This window comes from Anser brachyrhynchus (assembly GCF_964034855.1).
Source record: "Anser brachyrhynchus genome assembly, chromosome: 15".
NCBI lineage: Eukaryota > Metazoa > Chordata > Aves > Anseriformes > Anatidae > Anser > Anser brachyrhynchus.
In genome coordinates this window covers 13832769-13856521 of record NC_137733.1, presented here as the reverse complement: position 1 = coordinate 13856521, position 23753 = coordinate 13832769, and the positions used below count along the sequence as shown (strand labels likewise).

Sequence of the window (23753 nt, the reverse complement as noted above, 5' to 3'; positions counted from 1 at the left end):
CTCAGCTAAAACTATTTGTTTGTTATATTTTTTTTGTTTCTTTTTTTGGCTGGATGTACCGAACACACGAGGTGACAATGACTGTCAGTAAAACATAGGTTTGGCTTGTTCACAGGGGTGCTCTCATCTAATTGCTGCCCTGCCTTCCTCCGTTTCTCTGGGGTATCGAAGGGAGCAGCTAGCTGGCTTGCTGGCTGCATTCACTGCAATGTAGTGCTGCTAAGGACCAAAAATCTCAGGATTTTGAGACTTTCACAGCACATAACAGAGTGCGAAGCCAAAGCGACCACATAATACAAACCTGAAAATACATCACAGAGATCTGCAGATGATGACACGCTCAGGAAACAGGAATATGTACAATCACAAGAAAATGGATCACTTTAGCAATGTATTTTCTTTCTGGGTAGTGACACTACTGTCTGTCCTGAGCTGACAGCTTCAAAGTGCTCTCAATACCCAGGTCTGAAGCAGTGTCTGCAATAGCATTTTTCTTTGGATCCTACACACCAGCCTGGAACAATTGCTGCTTCCGAGCTGCAACCATTAGAAGAGCCGGCGTGTGCAGCCTGCTGCCACAAAAACACCGTTTTTCCTCAAACCCTTTTTATAGAGCATGTCTAAGAAACACAATGGTTAAAAACTGCCAGTGATCACTCTCCACTGACACCCTCGCTGCTGGAACTGCACTTCTGCTGGCACGGTGGTGGAAAATTTGATGGGAGGGGAAAAATAAAAAATAAAAGACAGTGGAAAAAAGACATTTCACCACCCCAGAGCCTCAACAACATGCAAATTGTGTTGGTTTTGTGCCCTGTGTGTCTGCCCCTGTGTTCAACTTTCAAAGGCTGATGTGTCCCTCCTCTTCTAAGTACAGATTTCTTGTTGACAGCAAGGGACAGCAGAAAAGTGCTGCTTACTCTTGCTGTGGCTCTGTGCACACAGCACATTACGCTAACAGTGAAATGAAATACTTTAAAAAGGAAGAAACACATCCCTAAAGATTCTACCTGCTTGAAACCCCAAACCACTCACTGAACGTATGGACAGCCTGTGCCAATAAAAGTGAATGCATCTTAAAAGTGAATTCAAAAGCCTTTTACCTTCTAGGAATGCAGTTCAAGATTACTGAGCTCTGATTTTCTTCATGGCTGTTGAAATCACTAATACATAAAAAGCGAGGTTAAAGCCTCATACCTCACACTGCTTTATGTGTTAGTGACATTATCAACTACAGCAGGAGTGACATAGACCCCCGAGGGTCCAAATTCAGGTCGTGGCAGGTGGAAAGCATTTCACTTTCCTTGAAAAATATGTATGCGTTCCTGAAATCTAATTCTCTGCACATATCCTGCTTTGGAATCTCATGCAGATATTTGCAAACATTTCTTTTCTTACCGGATTTCAATTCACCTTTAAGATAATCTCCTTGAAACTCTCAGTCAAAAAGTAAGGAGAAAAGCCTTGTATAGTAATTAGTAAAAATAACAACAGCTACGGACTGGGTTGATGTTGGCAGGGTTGTGAAAAGACAACAAGTCTATCTGGAGTTAGAGCAATGAGAGTGAAAACGGATGCATTAAAAAAGTTACACATCTAAATCCAGATTTAAACTTACCAATGTCCTCATTTTGCATTTGAACTGAACAGCCTCTGCTCATGCTGCAGACAATTTGAGCTTGGAAATGCTTATAACCTTTAAAAAGAAGGTGCTTAAAATCCCCAGTGGCTCTGCACTAGATCTCCATGCACCGCAGAAGGTTCACCTTAGTTTTTCTCCCTGCTTGCCTGGGATATTTGCTTTCTGGGCTGTGTGGCACCATGAGCTTTTCATCAATATGAAAGTACTGTTCCTTTTCTTAGTGACAGTTGCCACAGGTAGGCTACAAATCCTTGTGATTCATCGGGTAAACTTAATAACTGTTTTTATAAAGCATTCCTTGCTGCTGTTGCATCTGCTCAAATTTCTGGGTAGCGAAAGACTTCTCCTCTACTGTCTTTCCAATTACTTAAATAATGCCAGCATTATGTCAGGCAATTCACAGACAAGTCTGGGACAAGATGCCCCGATACTCATGCCATTTAAATAAACGTGCAGACAAAAAAAAAAAAAAAAAGGCAGCAAAAGAGACCAAAGATTTTCTGTGCATCAGCTTGATCCCACAGTTCCAAAGCATCCCAAGCAAATTTCTGTTCTATAAAGACCTCTGATCCTTTTCTATCTAGCAAGCATTTCCCCCCCACCCCAGTTCATCAAAGCATGCTTTTGTGAACATGCCTGCTTTTATTCCCTAGTAATCAATATATTTGCATTTTGGTGTTAGCACCTAGAGGCCAGAATCTCATTGCACAATGTGTTGCATAAACACAGAATAAAGAGACAGCTCCAGGCCCTAAAAGCCTCTAATCTGTATGTCTACACATTCTAATGGAGGGGTGGTTGGAGCGTGTTCTAGCATATCAACTGTAATCTTATCTACCTTCTCCCTACAACAAGAGAGAAGACACAGCAGTAGTTAATGTAGCATAAGCTCACAATTACAGCACGCACACGCAGCACCTCCCAGGTTTACACATTGGTTCCTGGCACACGCGGTTCTGGAAAACGGATCTGGAAAGGATCCTGAGAGGGCTCAGACAATCCAGCCTCCTGCATCACACTGGGCTCAGCTCTGCTGGTCAGATGTTTGTGTAATCTTGGCCACTGACCCCTTTCCAAATTCCTCTGCCATCCCCACACTGACTCTGTCTATTTTAATAACTCTTAAAACGTACTCTTGGGTTACTTGTTTTCCTTAACGTCTGGCCAAAGCCAGCCTCGCTGCACTGAAGTCCTGTTCCTGCAGTGGGATGGAGAACAGATCCTTCCCGCTCCCTCTTCAGCCGCTGCCCTCAAGTTATGGCAGAGATAAGCAACTGTTAAGTGGATTATAAAAAGCCAAACACAACAAAACAAACAGAAGGTCACAAGATAAAACAGCTGAGGCTGATCAGCAGAATGGGCAAAGGGAAATGTAAGAGGCTTTCTTGCAGTCTGGGCTTAGAGAAGAAACACAAGGATGGTATCCTCCCGAGAAAGAACAAAGGGGTGTATTTGCAAATGTTTGCAGTCATTCCTTCCACGAAGGAAAAACAGCATGAGAGAAAAACATTCTGTGCTTATTGGCCATTTTCTTACAGTGCCTGTGAAAGAAAGGTGGGAGCGAGGAACGCTTCCTGTGTGCGGCAGTACCTCTGTGCCATTAGGAATGCTGTGTGAGCTATGCTGATTAGTTCAATAACAATTAGTTAATTGTGCTTCAAAAACAGCAACTGTGAAGCTGCTTTCTGCTGTGACAAGGCAGTACAAGCTATATTTAGAATGTAAAAGATGTTTCCCACCAATTTCTGCCTGTTTTAAGCAAGGCTACATTTTGTGATGGAAGTACATACTTTTTTTTTTTTCCCCCCAAGAGCTGCTCTTTCTGGGGCTACTCAGATGTATTTCAGATGCAGTAGGACAGGCAGATCCACATTCAAAAGCACATATATTGACATCCTTAACCCCTCTGACACAACTCTGTTTGCTAACACCGGACCTGATGATGCTCTTACTCTCTTATTCAGGCATCACAATTTGGCACCAAAACCTAGTGCTCTGCCAGTTACCAGCCTCGACAGGCTTGTGTCGCCCTGTGACTTGACCCGAGTCTGAGAAAAGGAGCTCTCTGATCTCCCCTACCTCTGAGAAGCCCAACCTCCTACTGGAGGGCAGCTGGAAACAGCCGGCTTTAAGTAGGAAATAACCCGTTCTTCAGGGTGTTGAATTATGTGCTGATTTACAAGATTGCATAGATCAGTGTTAGAGAGATTGAAACATTTCCTAGCGTACAAGAGACCAAGAGAAGTCGATACAAGACTAACCTGAAGAAGAACTCTTTCACCCTCGCCAGCACTGATGAAGAGGGAGCACAGTCTAATCGAGCCAAAAAAGAAAGAAAGACAAACCTACCTTGGTGGGAAAGAAGGGGTGGTGAGGGGAAAGAAAAGCTGTCAGAATGGGGATCTGAGGAACCTAGAGCACCCACCACTACTTTCCTCTGTACCTTATTATCTGGGTAGGCAAAGACTTGCCCCCTGCCTGTATACTACGTGCTATGCAGTAGCCATGTTTCACCACATCACATTTCTAAGGTTATTAAGGTCATGAAAAATTGTAAATAAAAGCAGCTGCTAATGATACCCAAGAGTAACACACCCAGCTTCTCTGCTAAGCACTGGAGGGCTTCCCAACATCGTCTAGGCATACAGTCAGCCTTCTGGAGTGGTATATAGAGGGATGCAGGTGGTTAAAGGAGAGATCACATTCACCACACGTATTGGAAAAAAAACATTGAAATGAAACAAGGACTAGAAATGGGTATTCTTTCCATGGGCCCAGACTCTAGGAGGTTATCTGCCAATGCCATTTTTTCAAACTAAGGAGGCAATCGTGTTCTGAGGAAACCTCCACGGATATGACTTATTCATGAAGAACCTTTATAAACTGGCAAGTGAATCAAGCAGAAGTAATTCTCATCCTCTCCCTCACCATCTCTTCCAGCAGTGGTGAAAACACTGGTGTAGTGATTGCTGATCTTTTAACACGGAGCTCAGTTTTCCCAATGAGCTACGTGCAATCCAGGATGTTCCTGGGGCAGACATGATCCGAGTGATGCGGAAAAGTTACTGTGTTCACAGCACAATGCCTAAACCAAGGCGCACACTGTAGAGTGGTACTGTGAAATAGACCCTGCAAACAAAAGCTACACACTTGGCTTTTGCTGAAGCCCGCTGTTCTACTTAGCTAATAAAAACCTAAAATAGGCTATCACATTGCATACTGAGATTATCCATCAAGAGACCGAGAACAACCGACCCAGAAGTAAAGCCCTTACAAAACTGTCAGACTGCCTCTGGAAAGGGCATACAGGTGGTTAAAACGGGAAGGGGAAAATAATAAAATATGCTTTTTTTTCTCTATTTTCTCTCTCTCAACAAGAATATTCTCACACAAAGGCAACCCATCAGTCAGCAGAGATAGACCCACGAGCAGGAACAGCAGGAGTCTGACATGCATTAGGTATGCGCAAGCAAACATGCTGGTGTAAACCCACACGCTGAAATCCCTTCTCACATCGATGTAAATTAGGGTTAGTTCCACTAAAGCAAGTGGAGCTAACCCAGTGTGAAAGTTGTGTAACTAGGAGCAGTGTCAGCTCTGATGAGTGCAGGATTCACCCCCCAAGGAGGTACTGAAGGTTGTTCAAGGATGCACGAGGTGGCGAAGGACTTCCGAGTGTTTGGTGCTCCAGCCCAACTCCTCTCCCACTTGCACCAGGAGTGGGAGCAGCACCATGTGGGAAAGTACCACTCTCAGTTCTCTTAAAAAAGTCCGTCCATTAGACAGCAGCAACGCTACTCACTTCAGACCATCTCTCAGGCTGATACCTGAGATGACTCCTCCACCATTTACACTCATATTCCTCTCATTATAACTTGTTAATCCCACACACTAATATCATAATACCACAAGTTCATGGCAGCAGACAAAAAGCACCCACTTAGTGTTCGCTAACAGCAGCACCTACTGCAGCCTAATAAGCGCCGACAACTCCTTATGCTCCCCTAAAGTCAGGAGAACATATCTAATAATTAGGGTGGATCTCCACTGGGTTTGCCATATCCCAAACGTTAAAAGCGGTATCAAAAAAAGTCAAACTCAGCAGGCAAGATCTGCTACTGAGATAACCTTTCCCTGCGGCTTTTGAAGCAAGTCGTATAGTTGACCTCCAGTGAGGGATTAATTTAGGATTTACAGATTGCAATGGTCAGGGAACCCCAGGGAAACCTTTGAGGAGTGTAATCCCATGGTCCTGGAGAGAGAGAGTCTAAATTTATATCTTCTAAACTTCTGAGTGAAAGTTTTCTCTTAGTTTATTTTACAATCATAGTATCTGTGAATTCATTACTGTGGTCTTCTATCACTGATACCATGTTAGTGTCTTGATCTTTGCGGCCCTAATGTTTTAGAATATTGCTAATTCATACTTTCATAATAAGAATGGCAATTTTTTTGCTTTCAGTCTGAAAGTCTGCAGGTCTGCAACCTGAAATGCCTTCAGTACCATGACTGACGATGGATACAGCAAACAGATGTCAGAAGAGAAAACCAACTGTGCATCTCTACAGCTGGCTTCACAGCAAAGCCATCCAGTGGAGACAAAGCCACGGGAGCTGAGACCCGTGCGAAAAAAGCTACATTTTGCTCACGTATCCCAGGATGAAGCAAAACAAGCAGAGCAGGACTGTGCAATTAGAGTAAACAAATCTGGCTGCATTATAACCCTTTAGTCAAAAATACTCCAACTCTAGCTTGGGTCTGCTTGAATATGAGTTATCAGCCAGGGGCTTCCCCACTTCTTTACCAGCGCAATTTATGGTCCATTTTACTTTATTACAGATTGGTCATGTTTTTGAAAGGAAGGTTAATTCCTTTGCTTTTAATGGAGTAGCTCTGCTGTCAGCTCAGTAAGGCTCTGCATACACGATCAGACTTCTCATCCCTCTGCCCTCTGTGCAGGGATGTCCCCGCACTCAGCTCTTCACAGGCCATATAACACCGCAGCAGAACTGTGAACGGCCAATTTGTCCTATCGCTCCCACTGCTGCTTGCACCAGCTACAGAACAAAGGCGGGAGTCCTGATGATGAATTCAAGTACAGATAGTACGTCTGTCTCAGGCTACGGTCAGTGCTGAAATCGACATCAAATTGGTGGGTTTGCGAGACAGAAGTTCATCATCCGGGCAAAACATCGCGTGGCAATTGCAGCCCAACACCACCTACGCCAGCAATAGCAGTGGAAGAGATAAGGAAGCTCAGTTGATCAAAACCTGATTAGATTTTTGGTTGGACAGAAACATCTTTCCCACATTGAGATGTGATAAAAAGAGGCAATTAAACCAGAGCTAGGCAGGAGCTGCCGCACTGTATAAAGCATTGTGCTGTACCAAAGGCTGCTTATGACCAATATTAACAACTTAATGAGCTGTTAATGAGGCGCACATTCAGCTTTTACTTGCAGCATGAAAACACTGCAAATCATTTTAGGGAGCTTCTGGATCATCAATGGAGAATTAAAGATGTCAAATAAACCCATCAAATCTATGTCTCAATCTGGCCACTGCTTTCTAGTAAATTCTCTTAAAATTCCTTTTCCTGTATGGCAGAATAACTTGCTTTGACAGCAGTATAACTCCCACTTAGAGTCTGCTTCCTTCTGCCTTGACATTAGATTTCAGTCTCCAGAGAGCTGCAGGGATGTCTTTTTGACACGTTGACATTAAGGACACTTCTTCCACAGACTCACACTGGCACGGTTACTTTCTGTTTTACCGTTCTAAGATCAGCTACTGAGCTAAGTTACCAAATTCTGAAGTTTAATTCTGAAACCTCTGCACTCATCTATATACAAATTAAGAACTTAAAATTACCCTTCAAAAATAGCCAATTGGAGTAGGAAATGGAGCTAAGGTTTATCGAGGAAATTCATATCCATAATTCCCCAGCAGTGCAGCTCCACCGGTAACAAGCAACGACTAATGCTCTAATGTAGGCACGCTTTAGTTTGTTATTTTTTACTATGCTGTCATAACCCTGCAGGATTAGATAATGCAACTGAGTGCTATCTATACTGCTATTACCACCAGTGGAGCAGTGATGGGAACAACAAATCCAAATTGGACTAGCTGCAGACAAGCCCCAAGTGGAAACCACGTATACAGCGAGTCTGGAGTTTAAAATACACCACAAAGTACTGATATGATCTACCCAGTGGCTGATCCCGCTGTCTGAAAGGGAGTGCTGTTGGGATTTAGGGGATGGAGTTGTAATGGCTTCCAGTAATGCAAGAGAAGCAGAAAAGAGATTTATATCCTGTTCGGAGTGGGAGAGGTCTCTTCACTTTTTTTTTCCCCCAGCATCTTCCTATAGTTTTCCTTCCTTGCTCTGCTCTGATTTTACTCTGTTCTTTTAGCACGTTGTTGGTGAACCTCGCTTGGATCTTTAACTCCGAGCTCAGTGGCTTAGAGAGAAAGGCACTGGGGACAGGATGAAAACCCAGTGTCAAGCCTGGAGCAGGACATGCCTGTTACTGCAACAGCTTTGCAAGATTTTTTATATTGAAGATGAAGGGAAAGTAAAATCAATGTTTCAAACACCCTGCCATCCCCCAAAAGTAGCCTTCTGCTGATGTTCAGAATTGTCAAAAATTAAAATGCAAATACCCTAACATATCAAAGGCTTGGCACTTCCAAAATGCCAAGGAAGGTCAATCCCTTTGTTTAAAGTTGAAGAAAGCGAAACCAGTGATTTCTTTATTATACCACTTTCCAATAGCTTCCCTCCCTCCCCTTTTGTTTATCAAGGGAAGATACTGTCCCTAGGCTGACAGGTTTTAGACGACTGCAGTGTGAAATGGCCACGATAATCCCTCTCTTCCCTCCTTCAGTGGAGTCTGGGATGGAAATGCCCACCCAGTTCTTCTAGCTGTGCCAGCAGCAACGCGGAGCCTATCTGCATAGGCACAGCCAGCCACTGAGAGGCAGAACGCACGTGTCCCAGACAGATAGGAGAAAACAGCCGAGGGGGCCACAGCAGACTGATTGAAGCTGCCAGTTCTAATGTGTTGAAATGCTGTCATTCTTCTTGTAGGCTGTTAACAAGGAGGCGCAGGGGACTTCTCCGTACAGCATCTTCTCAGCTACGTTTGGGGCACAGAAGGAGATAAAGCTTCCATGCTGGAAGAGAAAGGGGGCCCGAGGTAGAGCTGAGGGACTCCCTTCTCCAGAAAGTGACCTAGAACAGGGAGGCGAGACCACGTAAGGTATTTTGTACGAACACACGACAAGAATGAGGCCTGCAGGAAGAGATGAAAATACTTTGGCATTTGCAAGCTTTGCATCAAGGGGTAAATTCAAGTTTTTGAAGAGTGTAAGAGAAGAGAAGCAGTCATCCCTCTGTCCCACTCCTGTTCCTTTCTAAGCTATGGTTTCACTTTGATGAAAGTAAGACGGAGAGGAAACCTGCTTTTCCGATGTTAGCAACCAAAGCGGCATTTCAGCGGAGTACTTCTTAGAAGGGGATCTCCGTTTCCCAGCTCGTCGCTCCTTCCCTTTCCCTTAGCAGAATGAGCTCTCAGAGATCATTATTAAAAAGAACATTATTAAAAAGAACAACAAACCAGCCTCATCAGTTCTTGTGAATTCTGAAGGTCACCAGTGTCACCATCAGTTATAATGACACACATCACTCCCCTCTCCACACGAATGGATTTACAACCTGTTCAAAGCCAAGCATCTCTCAGCGTACTTCACCCCTTCTGCTACCTCCTCTCCACACATACACACGCTCTTCTCCAGCAGCAGCTGCTGGAAGAAATTATGAATTCCATTATTTTTCATCCAGAACAGCTTTGCAGTATATAGGAAAAGCACTGGAGGCTGCAGGCTCGTTACTGCAGGATTTGTATTGCCGCCTTCCATTTTATTCACCATCCCAAATTAGGAGAGGCACGCGTGCCCCAAACCTGTGATTTCTGTTTAATTAAAATGCAGGTGGTGGAGCCTCCTGAACTCCAGAGCCCCCCACACAATCAGATAGCGACAGCAAGCTGGTAAAATAATGCACTTGATGTAGTGGCTGCTCTAACAGGGTCTTAATTTCAGTCAAGCAGAACAGCACCTCTGGTAGCAGCTGCATTTAGGGCTGGGACGACTATCAGTACCCAGACTCTCGCTGAACACTCACTGCCTTCCCAATCAAAGCCGGAGTCCCTGACAGCTCAACTGTTAAATGAATTAACAAGGCGAAAGGGGGGGCTTGCCGAAGGGGCTGCAACTCCCTTCCTCGTTTCTGCAAGTGGCGGCTTTCAGTTTTTCTGTCGTTTGTCAGGAGCTGCACGTGGCTCTCTAACGAGCAGGGCAGAGCTGCAGCCACATCTAAATAGGCTTTTTTTTTTTTTTTTTTACCCATTTACCTACTACATGGAGCTTAAGGCCGTGCAGGGGAGGAATCCAGAGGCTCGATGCAGGTGGGGACAGCACCGGCTCTGCTCAGAGGGACCAGACAGTGCAGTGCTCCCCCGTGCACTGCACAGTCCCTGCCCGGACTCCTGGCATGGGGAAGGTTTGCTCTCCACATCATGGAGTTTTGCAAACACGCAGACAGAACACAAAATGGAGCCTTCGTTGGGTTGTTTCATCTTATGGGAGAAAACTGCTGGGAGAAAAGTTTTGGTCCACCTATAGCAAACAAAACAAAACAAAACAAAGCCTGCTTGCATCCAGCCCCTTAGTTTAACCGGCTGCTCAGGATACAGGAGCTGTCATTCACGTCTGGCCCTTCGCCTACCAGCAGGTTGTTCTCATGGAGCTCCCAAAATCTCTCTCTACCCCTCGGTCAGACCCAAACGAGAGCTGAGCACACGAATTGCCTGAGGAGGATGCTGGTTTGGGTACGGCTGAACAACGTGCTCGAAAGAAACTCCTCGTTCTGGTGCTTTTTACTTGTTTGATTTGCAAAACTGCCAGAAGGATGGTTTTAATGGTGTATTTATTTGTTTATTTATTTCTGAGTTTGTTAGGGGGCTCCATTGCTCACTTGAGTTCTTACCGTAAAAATCCAGGTACAACGATTGGACAACTTTCAAATCTAGCAGGGGAGAGGGCAAGAGCAAAGGAAGGATTTGTGGATGCTTCTTCTTCTGCACTGATTATCTGGCTGCACTGGACAGAAACGGGTCATTTACTGTTCTCATCCTGCACAGCACATCAACCGTCAGTATGATTTTTGGATGCTCCATGCTGTACAAAACACCATGAATTCAACAGAGTTGGGTATTTTCACTGTACTGGCTTAAATACTGCACATTCCCCCTTAAGGCATATGCTGTATTTTCCTTTCTACAACTGAAAGGAATCTTCTCACACCTACCAGAATTACTGCAACCCTAACAGCAAAACAAAGCACCATTTAACAGTATTTGCACTTAAATTATCCAGGGTCTTCCCAGGGCTGGTCCCCTTCAGTTACTTTGTGTGCAGTGCTGTGATCACATTGCCAGCATCTGTTGTTTACTGAGAAAGATTTCTCTATTTTTTACATGGGTGACCCATCGTCAAAGCTAAGCAGACCCATTTTTTCCAGCTTGCTACTTAACTGCCTTTACCACAGGTAAGAACATCAAGCAAACAACAATAACAAAAACTTGTATTTCCACAGCACACTTTAACTCAAAGGTGTCACAAGTCAATTTAAAACTTAAATTGCCTTACCAGCTCCAATCACTTTGCTCACAGCATAAATCACAGTCGGCTCTGGAGGTGGAAGAAGCGGTTATATAACAAAGCATAGTAACTTCACACAACAAGTGTGAAAATCTGCAGGAAGCTCCTACGTTCATCACTTCTACTGCATGAATCCAGATTGTCCCGAACCAGAGGTAAATCCAGGATCTCTACAAATCACACTGAGTCATGCTACAACTTCAGAAACACCAGCCCTGCCTGCCTGTGAAAGGTCTCCTGCATATCTGTTTCCTCCCAAGTTTTGCTCCTTCCACTGTTCTGTTCCCTGAGTTACAATAAGAGAGACATGATATACCAGCATCTCTTTGTTTTCCCCAGCTGATTTTCTGTGCTGTGTACACGTGTAGAAATGTAGTTGCTGGCTCAGTTTGCAGCAGTGAGATTTTTAGTTCTGAAACAAAAATCTATTCTGAAGCCAGATACAGTTGGCTCCACTTGGGGCTTCCTTTGCTGCAGTTACAGAAGGAAGCTGGAGCAGCAGCAAACTAGAAAAAATGTAAATATTGCCAACTGTTTCTCCAGAACCATGCTGCTCTGATTAATTTATGATGTTTTTGGAGAAAGATAGCGACTGGTACACCTTATTTGAAATGGAAAGGTTGAGCAGAGTTTAAAAAAGACCCTGTGCTTTACTGAGTTTTGAGCAATATATTTAATGAATAACAACAAAATGTATTAGCATCGAGTTTGATAACTTTTACATCCTAGCCTTGAGAAAGAAGAACAAAAGTGCAATCAGATTTGTTCCCGGCAGCAGACTGAACAACAGGAGGGTGCATGCTGCTGCCTATTCTTGTTTTAAGCTTCAAAAGATGTTGCTGCAGAAATTGATACCATAACTAACAACTATTTCAGCACCAGTCTCTCTCCAGCTGGGGTCACCGTAAATACCGCACCGCCACTGGGGCTGTGAGGAAGACATCAGCTATTCCAGTCCTGCGCTGGCTGCTCAGCTAGAGTTACCGAGAAGAACAGCCTCAGCTGTGTGTTATCTGTGCTCTGCAAAATCACCTGTTCCACAAAGCATTCAAAGAAGTGCCTAGTTAACTCTCTTGTCCTGATTTCTGCCTCTGGCCTTCCAATGGAGGGATTTAAAATTGATCAGCCAGTTACACTTCAGAAATACAGCCCGAATTCATGCACTACAGCCATAATAAGTAATGGCACGAATAGTGCACTGAAACACAGCTTAGGTAGAAGCTGGATGCAGGCATAGGAAGTCTGCATGTTCTTGAGAGTAATCATCATCTGTGACTCCAGAGCTAGCATTAAACCGGACACAATGTCTTCTTGACTTCAAGAGCATAAAAATACAGCAAGATGTGGGGCACAGGCAATGTCTCTACAGAGCTATAAAATAAAAGAACCAGCTTTCCAAGTCTCCCTTGTTTTGCAGTTTTGTTTCTTTTCCCTTGTGGCTTTCCTATGCTCTACTTTTTACTTCTTTAACTTGAGTCAATTTTCCCCTCAAGCTAATTTGGTATGAACAGTCATCCTCCTGCGACTCCAAAAAGATTTCCTCTTCTTTCTTTCAGATGCACCCTCTTCCCTTATTCTTGTAGACCATCTGGCTTTCAAATGGCAAGAAGCTGTCAGAGCCAACCTATTCCAGGAGAGGACGCTACAGAAAACCTGTTAGTGATCATGCCTGTGCAATTTTTCCAAGCAGCCCTTTCCCAATGTTTGGAGAATATCAGAACTTGATGGCACTTTAAAAAAAAATAATATTTATTTTCTTTTTACCTACCTGCTTCACCCACAAACACTTCCACTGGCGTGCTGGTAGGGCTCTCACCAATTACATTATACACAGTCATCAGCACTTCATATCTCTTGTATTTCTTCAACTCTGAAAATGCAAATTATATTAAATATTATTACTTACCCTGTATTACTTTATTGACATTTCTTATACTCTGTTACCACACTTCTCTCATGAAATACAGCCTTAGAACAGTGTGATGTCTACTTCCATCCTTCCTTAATACACACATCAAAGCAGGAATCGCATAATTAAGAAAGATCTTTGCAATGAGATGACAAGATTTTCCAGTGTTTCTTCACTCTGTTGCTCCAGTAAGAAGGATCATCCCTGATGGGTAACTAGCTAGGGGAACATCTCTAGGTCATTCCTGGTGACAGGGAAAAGGCAGGACTTTGCTTTGAATGTTCACCATTTGAGCTCATTTTAATTTCCTCTCCTGGTAGGACAGAGCACTGCTTCAAGCCTTTGCCTAACCCTGGGACTTTCACCTGGTGAGTCATTTAGCAGCTGCACTGCTAGAGAATGTCACTGCTGCAGCAGGGAATTCGCAGTCCCATGCAAAATATTCAAGTACATCTTGCTCCCTCAAAGTGATCACAGTTTAAGCATCAGTCACAAAGAGAAAGTAGAATTTGAAGTGTGGGCTCTGTTTGGCCACCAGGCAACCAATTTCTTTGTTGGCATATAAAAACCGCTCTTGCAGATGAGGTACAAGAATGAAAGCAGTGTGAAAAAGGCAAGAAAACACAATGATATGGGGGTAATTAATCGATGTAAATGGGGGTGGAGTAGAACCCTGTCAACATCATTAGATGAGGCAGCAGCTCAGCAGTTTCAGATTTTGCATTTCCAGAATGAAAGAATCAATCCTATCAGAAAAAAAAAAAATCATCTAAAAATATTTCACAGTGAAATTAAAGTAGGAAAAAGATCGATACTATAAATTGCTGTATTCAAATGATCATTGAATTAAGACATGTACGGCCAGGGGTCCAAATTTCTCCCCTTGCCATGAATTTTCTCTGTTATCTACGAATCACATCGTACCCTTATCTCAGTTATGCTATGTCATTGGTTTGGTAAGGTTCAATAAGTCTAATCATACAGGGTCTTCAAGTTTCAGTTTCACAGAAGTGTGTACAAGTGTCTTGCTCCTTTATCTGACGCAGAGTTCAGCATCATTCCCTGGTCTCAGGTATACTGTAAGTGATATCCAATACATCACTAACATTTTGCTAGTGTGTTAATAAATAAAAAAAATAATGTAAGATATATAGCTCTTGATTGGAAGTATAGTACTAGGCAGCTGGTACAGAGAAACTTTAATCGCTGCCATGAAAAGCCACAAGGGAGATTTTAGTGTTAACTGGATGTGGAAGAAAATGGAACATATGAGAGTTCATGCATGCAAGTTTCACTGGGGATAGGGTTTCATATTTTTTTTAGCCCATCACAATCTGTGACTCAAAAGCCTTGGGCAAAACCTATCTAGTGAACCATCATCACTACAAAGCAACTTGCCTTTTAACTCTGTCGAATGCTATTTTATTCATTTCCAATTGAAAACACCTCTGGAGACGCATATAAATTCATTGGGCCCTCTCTAAACTGGCCTCATACTCCAAGGAAAGCTTGAGCATTGCGATGTTTGAATCATAAGACTAATGATGTGATACAGCTAAACTCAGATGGACTGCAGAATATGTAGCAAGCAAATCAAAATTCATTTAGCATCAGCAATACTGGGTTGTTACAGTCAATAATGTTTTACCTTCCCAGCAGCCACATTTTTACAACAGCTACCTACTTGCATCATCAATGTCTTTTGATGTAGGGAAAGCAAAAGCTTAAAGAAAAAGAAACTCAAGAAAGCAGAATCATTAATCTGTGTTGATTTCTGCTAGATCCACCGAGGAGAACCATAGGAGTTTGCCTATATTGTATTTTGAGCCATTAAAAAGAGTCTCATCTAAAGGCAATGTGCACTTACGTGTTAATTCATACGTCGTTAATGCAGAGCTGCTGTTCACTGTCTTGAAGCTGCTTTGGGCTATTCAGGGTAAGCAAAGCAGAAAGCTTGTTACAGTGCACGGAAACAGTTATTGCAAATGATGTACAGCAGAGACAGAGGCAAATGATGCAGCACACACATACACAATTTGAGCTTTAGGACCATACCTTGAAGGGCAATAAAACCACATCACTCTTGTAACACATCAAAAGCATCTCACTCACACGGGTTCTTTCATTTCCTCCTCAAACAGAGTATCTCACAAATATACAACACAGAAATGTTCTGACTCCTAGATTAAATAGAATAAATGAGTAAAAAGGAAACAGTTTCTAAGGGGGGATCTCTCAACACTGTATTGCATTCTTATTTCTCAACATGCAAAATTCAGAACATGAGGAGCTGCAGGGTAAAGACCTGGAACACGGGCCACAAAGAACAAACACTTACAATAGGACAAGACCTGATTCTTTAAACGTATGTTAGATTTCCCACGGTTTCACTTACAGAATTCAACATTCCTGCTGTGAACAAACTGTAATAATATGCTAAGCTGTGCAAAACTGCAGGTCAGTGAGGAACAGAGGTGTACTAAGGTTAACACTGTCATATTATGAGGAGAAAGAGGGAAGTTTATATTAAAATACTCGTCTCCAACCCTTTTGTTCTCTCTTGACTCCCTGGAGAAGTACAGCAAGGTGTTTTCTACTATACAGCTATTAGGGACATAGCTGCAGGGCCAGCCAAGAAGAGGGAAGAGAGGAAAACAGTAGGCTTTACAAGCTCCATGAGACTAGAGAGCATCCAAAGTCATTATTTTATGACAAAACACACAACCAATCATTTGGCTTTGTATGGAAAAAACAACAATTGTGCACACCCTACACCTACAGGAGTTTTACTTCTCTCCTCTGGTTAAAACTCTGTACTCTCCCAGGACTCTCGTTCAGAACTGATGATGTAAACGAGGGCAGAGTTAGAAGCTTATGCTACATTTAAAACATCCACTTTTTTCACACCCACACAAAAATCATCCTTGCTTTTGTAGAAACCATTTTTATGGGTTCAGGGAAACACGGAAGTCAATAAAAGATATTAAAATAGTCTTACTCAGCCATATTCTGCTGCTCATAGAGTATTATCTTATTCTGAATATTCCACTGACATCAAACAGGACAAAAGCTGGTCCTGCCCTGAGCATGCCTCATTGCTGGGCTGTACATGTAAGGTTACTGAGTGCTCACATCTTTACCTCCCATCACCTTATTCTGCCTATTCTTCCATCTGATTATCTTTCTATCCTTTGCCTAAAGGTCCTTTTCATTTTTCTATTATCCCCTTCCCTCTCTTTGGAAAGGTTCTTTCCATGTGAGCCAAAAAAAAAAAAAAAATAGTGGCCAACACAGCAAGCATGCACCTTCTTGCTCATTTTTGCTATTTTCTTCCAAAACAGGGACTAGCACTTCAAAATTTTAGAAGTGCTACTTAAAATTTCTCCTCATCTGTTTTCTTATACTGCAAAGAGAAAAACAAAATGCCAATTATAAAAAAAAAATTAGAAAATAGCAAGCAGAGGAAAATGAAGTTCCCCTCTTTTTCATCTGATGGCAGAACAAAGAACCAGGGTAATCATCCAGTGGAGACAGCAGAAAGTAGGAAATCAGAGGGTACATGGAGGACAGAACATCAGTTCAAGCATGATGGCACAGATTAGAGTGCACCATTACAAGTGATGCCGATCATACAGAAGTTAATAGCATTTTCCAGCATCTTCACTCTGAATGTGTAAAACCCAAATTATCCCCAGCACTCTTGGACACAATTGTGTGCTCTTTCCATGTGGTAAGAGTGCACATAATGTCTGTGCACAGACAGATTTTGGAATATTATAGTGTCCAAAATATAGGCTTACGTGTGAGCTCTGCTCTTAAAGCTGAAGGGTTTTTGATGGTTTTGGATTCTGTTCCAGACCCGGTGTCGTAGTCCAGCTCCCGATAGTAGATGCGGTATCCCAACAGCAAGCCGTTCAGACTCTCAACTTTAGGTGGCTGAAAAACATCCACACAAAGAACACTCTTGTTAAGACATGCTCAGCAACAAGCATCAGACACGACAGACAGGAGCTGGCACCAGTTCTGCACAAAGGGACGCGGTGCTCTCTGGTGAAAACAGCCATTAGCAATGTACAAACTCGTGCAATGGGAAAAGCACAAGTTAAAGGCAACTTTGATGATTTCTCTCAGCTGTGGCAATTACAAAAGGCTCTTTACTTAAAAATTGATGTCTAATGCACTTCTCTAAGAGATAAGCTGCTTTCCTTCTTGGTCCAAAGAAATTTGTGTGATAAAGTACATAAACAGATCACTGAAAATGCATGTCGCTAGTCTCCAATGCAGCAAACCATTATTTCACTTCTTCTGAGGTGACAAAAATAAATTATTTTGCCGAAGACAAGCTATTTTCCTTGGGGACTGTTCATAGACTATTCTTCATTTGGCAATGTTTTACTGAATGACCGAGGAGAAAATAACCAAAAATTGATATACTCTGGCTTTAATTAGGAAGATTAAAATAGGCATCAGAGAGACTTTTAGAGAGGAGTCACAGTATGATGAACTCCGATGAGTTGCATAGTTTTCCCATGTGTGCCATGGGAAAACCTAGGTCTCCTCCACAACAGCTTGGAGCAGCACTGTACATGTGACCATTGAGATGACCCAAATGCATGTGTTTACTCCCCTGAAACATGCTGCTAGATGTCCAAAGACCTCAGCAAGGATTCTTCAGCGGTCCCTCACATCTTCCTTAAACTACAGATATACAACCAGTATACTAAAAGGAGCTTTTTTTCTGAATGGCTTAATTAAGGACAAGCAAAGAGATTCTTCATGTTTGGGAAAAAATGACTTTTATGAGTCTAATGCAGGCTAAGAACTGCAGAGAAGAAAAGATGCCCTGAGCCATTTATCTTCTAAAGATTCTTGTACTGAAATTTAAGGGGCTGAAAGGATAAATGAAAAGGGTTTTAATGATGATCTTGCCTTTAATCCAGGAAGATCCCTAGCAGTCTTGAGAACTTTACTACAGAAACCTTCGGTCCATCATTAAAAAATTAACCACTGGTGTGATACACTGTTAGAGTATAAGGTAATACCACATGTAATTTTAATGCAGAAAGTAAGAAGAATATTTTTACAGGAAAGAATGCAGATATTTGGTAATAACCTAACACTCTGCTTCCAGAAATGACAAGAATCTTCCATTACTTCCTCAGGACAGTAAAGATAAGAAATGGCTGTCCTGTCTCCTTGGAAAGAAGTTTTCTTTGGGCAACGGCTGAAGGAATTAAGTAGAAAGACTGTAGTTTATGGAAGAAAAATATATATATATATATATATGTGATCCAGTGTATATAACAAACACCAAACCACCGAGAAAAGGAGCAGAAACTGCTCTTGCAAGAAGCCTTCTTCTTTTGCAGTTGTCCTGCCCAGAATCTGCTGAAAGCAATCCAAAAATTCCCAGGATCTTGCTTTACTTGCTACGCATGGAGAACCTCATTCATCATGATGTTTCATGCTCATTATTGTGCTCCATCCTTTGCAGAAGTTTTGACTGCCTTTCACTATTATTTAGCAATTTTATTACAGAATGATCCAGGAACACAAGATTGTGATGGACCTTGGGAATCATCAAGATGAGGCCTTCGTGACTGCAGAAAACAACTAGTTAAAGTCCTTTTTCACAAACAGAGCAAGCTCCACCAGAAAATAAGCTAATTTTTCTGCTTCCTAGTATTTCTTTGGAAAGTGATTCCAAACCTCCCTACTTGGGTGGTTAGAAAACTTCATTAAATTTCTCATCTAAATAATTCAGAGCAAGTCTGTAACCATTTGTTCCTCTGCTAACATTGTCTTTCGGGTTAAATTGTTCTTCTCCCTATAGGGTGTTTACTCCTTTGTTATATTTAAAAGAAGAGCAACCATACCCCCTCTCAGAGTCCATTTTACAAGGGAAATAAATCAACCTCTTGTACAAAAACCTCTTCTAGTCACAGGTTGAAGCCCTGGTGCAAGGGACTGAACAAATAAACTAAACGAAGCGACAGCCTTGTCCACGGCTGCCTGCCACCATCACTCATGGACCAGCTGAAATGTTCTCCTCTGCAAGACGGAGAAGATGAGATTGTTTATTAGCAATTACTAGCATATGTAGCATGATTTTGATTTTTTCCCCTCCTTTTTCAATCTCATGATTTTCCTTTTTAGTTTTCTATACTATAGTGAAGCTGCTTTAGCCCTGATGGTTTTGGAGGTGACGATTCTAATGGCACTGCAGAGTCATCTGGCAAGGAGGATTCAAACCACAAACCCAAGGGCTGTTTTTTACACAGACAGGGTAAAGGGAGACATTGTCCTACCCAGATAGTACATTGCCACAAAGGAGGAGAAAGCAGAAAAAAAGAAACAATATAATAAAGCCTGTCCATTGTGGAAAAACACTTCGCAGAATTAAAAAAAAAAAAGAGTATATATTACACGGATTTGTATTTCAGTTATTATCTAGAAGGAAGGTGCTCTTGGAAGGATTCAATGTCTTTTTCTATTTAAACTTTTAATCAAAAACATTTTTTTACTTAAAAAAAAAAAATTGAGGTAGAAATCCTACAGAATCTTAAAAGGAAAACACTACTGAAGCTGTTCCTCCCTACCCTGCCATACAGCTGCTAAGAGATAAAGCTTAATTCCTCACTGCAGTACAACACTGATTTTGTTGATAGCAGGCATTGTTTTCTTACGCTTTCATGTGATTCTCCATTTTTCCCCTTCTTTAAATTTAGGACAGGAAAGCTCAGAAAATAAATGGCTTGAAATCTGTCTTTCTCCTTGCCACAGAAATGATGATTCTCTCCTGAAAAGGGTACTCTGCTAAAAGGTCAGGTCTTCCCCTTCCTGTGTGTCTCTCATGGACAGAAGTCTGCTTTTGATGTAATGGATTATTTAGGGTTTTGTACGAAGGCCTGAGGGATCTGCTGAAACAGGTAAAATGATTATGAGTGGCAGGCCATAATGCTGTACAGAATTAAGAGAAACAGTTTAGAGCTCTTGAAAAAAAAGAAAGAAAACAATGTAAGTTTGAATAATTGCTGTCTCTATGGTAGAAGCAGAATAGTACGTAACCCTGACGTTAACTATAACATCCTCCAGAACATTTGAAATAACCTTGCATTATTGATACAGCAGACCGCAATGGAAATTACTTATTTTCTTCCTACTTTAAATTTAAAAATAATGGACTGATTGGACCAAGCAGCTGAAAGCACAGATAGTGCATCTAGAGTTTGTTTTGTGAATTATTAACACAGCTCAATGTTAAAAATTTAGCTTTGCTTGGAAATCTGCTCTCCCATTTAGCTTGACTGCTGTTTTCAGTTTACATTATTTCTTAAACACTGCTGTGAAACAACTTCTTAATTGGAGGCTATTGTGGGACTTGAAGATTTTTGTTTATTTGAAAAATATAGTACGGCTGAATTACCAGGACCTATTAATATACATGTAGTAATGACATATAATCGCCCACAACTCCCTTGAGATGGCTCTGGCACAACAACCCCATTTCATTTTCATGAAATAAAAAGCATCCAATTACCTAAACAACCACCTATTTCACATTAACTACACACCAATAATCAGTCAATTGGGGGAATGTTTATTTCTACAGTACATCATGCCTCACATTCTCTTTGTCCTTTTTTTTTGGCATACCTTTCCTTTCACTGTGGGCTTTATTCAGAAGTGGGGCGACAGATTTACATCTCTCCACAATTCCTTTGGTAAAACCGTTCAACATGTCTCCTATTTGTTCAACATGCTGTAAGCAATGTTGTTACTTAGTATTATGCTGCATGAACTTGGGCCAGCAACCCAGTAGTAGAGCCAGGCATATTTTTAAAGTGCTTCTGCACAGCAATAAACAGACCCTCATACATACATTTTTTTCCAAAATGCAAGGAGCCCCATCTGTACCGTAAACGCATATGTACATTTTTCACTCTAATGCAATCTGTCCAAAGCTGTCCTTATTACGTGTGTGGGACATTGTCTCAGGAGTAGGGTGGGCAGAGGCTTTGCAGCAGAGGTTACAGATAACGTGCAGTACCCCACTGGGTTCCCTCTATTAATGCTTACTCCACAAAAAGAAGCCTCAGGCACTGGGTCACAAAATGTTCCGGCATATCCCAGGAGGCCAGTATCAGATTGAAAGATAAAGGAAGGCACAGGAAAGATGTATATAAAATGCAGACTCGGCACGAATTCTTTCACGTCCAGCTCAGACATATTACGGAGCGCTGAAACTTGCTTTCCTCTACTCTGAAGAAATCTCAGCTTTTAGCCCTCAGAAAGCCAAAAGGGCATGTGGAGCTCCTCAAAGTATGAGCAGGGTATCAGGCACAGCATACACTTCTGATTACTTCAGCAGCTGAAGGAGGCAGTATGCAATGTGAACAGCAGTGAGCTTTTCCTGATCCTCACCAATACCACACGCCATTAAACGCTCTCAATGTAAAGATGCACATCTGTTGCCCAACAATTAAAGGACAGGAGAATCTGTAAAAGTAATAATCTTGGGCATCTCTAGAGAAACTCTTACCTCCCAAGATTTTCCTCACAGGGTACAAAGTAAAAGCAACAGAAATTTCTATCCATCACCAAAATATATGCCCAGAGCAGGAAACCAGGGAAGTTGCTGCAGTCCTTCACCTTTACTACACTCCTTCCAGCTCAGAAAAACAGCCATTGCGATGAACCATTGCGGCCAACAAGAAACATCATGATTTTGCATTTTACCTACCTGCCATTGCACAAGGACAGATGAAGTAGTGTGGGGAGTTACTAACACAGAACTGGGTGGCTCATCTGGAACTAAACGAGAAACACAAAAAGGTAACCAAAACAGTTATAGCAACAGGGTGAAAAAGAGGCAGCTTATTCATCAAATTCTTTTTCTTCACTGCTGAAAAAAGTATTCTATCCCAGTCACTATGTGGTGGGTCTCAAATGCAATGCTGCTGCTATGAATATTGCAATCCAGGCAGGAGCCAGCCATTTCTCATACACTCCTTGCTCTACCTGTGGCCTTGGCAACTTGAGTAGGAATAAGAGAAAAGCTCAGGGCATAAATCTGGAGGAAGCTGCATCATGCCAGCTGCTCACAAACAACTAGCTAGAAATTCAAAATGAAGTTAAACCAGCTGAGTGTGTGCTTCAAAGCACGAACGAACCGCTCCCAAATTTTCCATGACATTTTTGCCATAGCTGGGGCAAGCCCACATTGTTGTTAAGAGTCTATGTCATGCCTTCCCAGGTTATTTTAATTAGGACAGCTTGATTTACCATGGGTTAACCCATTCCTGTGCCCATGGCCTGTAACACATCTGCACACACTCCAGCAGCTCACGTACAAAGAAGGGAAGGCTTATCAGGAGCTGACAGCCCTCTGCAGTGTAATGCTCTAGTGGCAGCACCAGGTTTGCTCAGCAGAATAAATGTTCACAGTTTGTTAAGGAGGTGAGAAGCTTTCACAGCCTTTCCCAGTTGCATTGTGAGGAGGTCAAGCACAACTCTGGATTCATTGCACTGGATTCAGCACAACTCTGGATTTGAATTTCAGTTCAAAGAGAATTGAAAATAAAATTCCGAATTCCAAAAGAGTGAGTCAGTATTGCCTCATTAGTAACAGTTACAGCCTGCACCACGCAGCAGCTCTTGTTCAGGAAGGTGGAGAGTCAAGCTGCCTTTAAAAGGCTGCTAGGCACATCGTTTCTTCAAGTACTACAAAAATACTTGTTTAACTTAGGACACCCCCAAGCTCTGTCCTGTTTTTCTAATTTCAAGATCACATTCTTTAAACCTTCCTCGGCAAAAAATTTTCCTATTTTTATATCTCCATGCCCCATTTGACTAGTCATTGCTTGTGCTGTATTAAATACTAAATCTGAGCACTGTATAAATACATGTATCCCAATATTATGCTACTTCCCAGTCTAAGGGTAAATGCCAATGCTTTTTCTCACTTTGCAGAGTTCATTTCTCCATTGGTAGTCCCATTCAAGACATCAGAGCTAATTCTGCATTCAGGCATTGGCTTTATACAATCAAGGAATTAGAAGCTGATCTCTAAGGCTAAAAATAAAAGCCTTGTCAATGTCATTCACAGTTTATTAGTCCTGATCTGCAGGATTAAATGCTCGTGTTTCCAGGAGCTTCGTGCTCTTTCTTACTTATACCTCAGCAATTTTGCCGTACTGCAGAGTGATGTGGATTGTGAGTGAAAACAATTGAAGAAACTTCTTCAAATGTATTCACGGTTCTACATTTATTTTTAATGATCTCCTGTAAATTATTCAATTTCTGCAAAGATAATGGTTAGTGCAGAGTTTGGAAGCCAATCAAACGGAGTTTAATTCCATTTGGAGACTCCTGAAAGTATGATTCATTCTGGGGGCACAGCAGGACGCTTAAGACTGTCTGTTATTAATTCAGCCCAACCTCGTTACTACCTGTATCAATCTCCTATGAACAAAACCA

The 23753-nt window shown here is 42.0% G+C and overlaps 1 protein-coding gene across 8 annotated transcripts in view; it reads right to left on the bottom strand.

Moving 5' to 3' along the window:
- SDK1 (sidekick cell adhesion molecule 1) overlaps nt 1-23753 on the bottom strand; it is a 393578-nt gene that overhangs the window by 34475 nt on the left and 335350 nt on the right. For 6 of the 8 annotated variants that reach the window (XM_080556193.1, XM_080556199.1, XM_080556195.1 and 3 more), the window contains 4 exons: nt 22018-22088; nt 17075-17210; nt 15142-15201; nt 13134-13235 (listed from right to left, as the gene is read on the bottom strand). In XM_080556193.1, coding sequence (XP_080412319.1) covers nt 13134-13235; nt 15142-15201; nt 17075-17210; nt 22018-22088 — 369 coding nt within the window. The remainder of the gene's footprint in view (nt 1-13133; nt 13236-15141; nt 15202-17074; nt 17211-22017; nt 22089-23753) is intronic. The other 2 variants (XM_080556194.1, XM_080556196.1) reach the window with 1 other exon arrangement.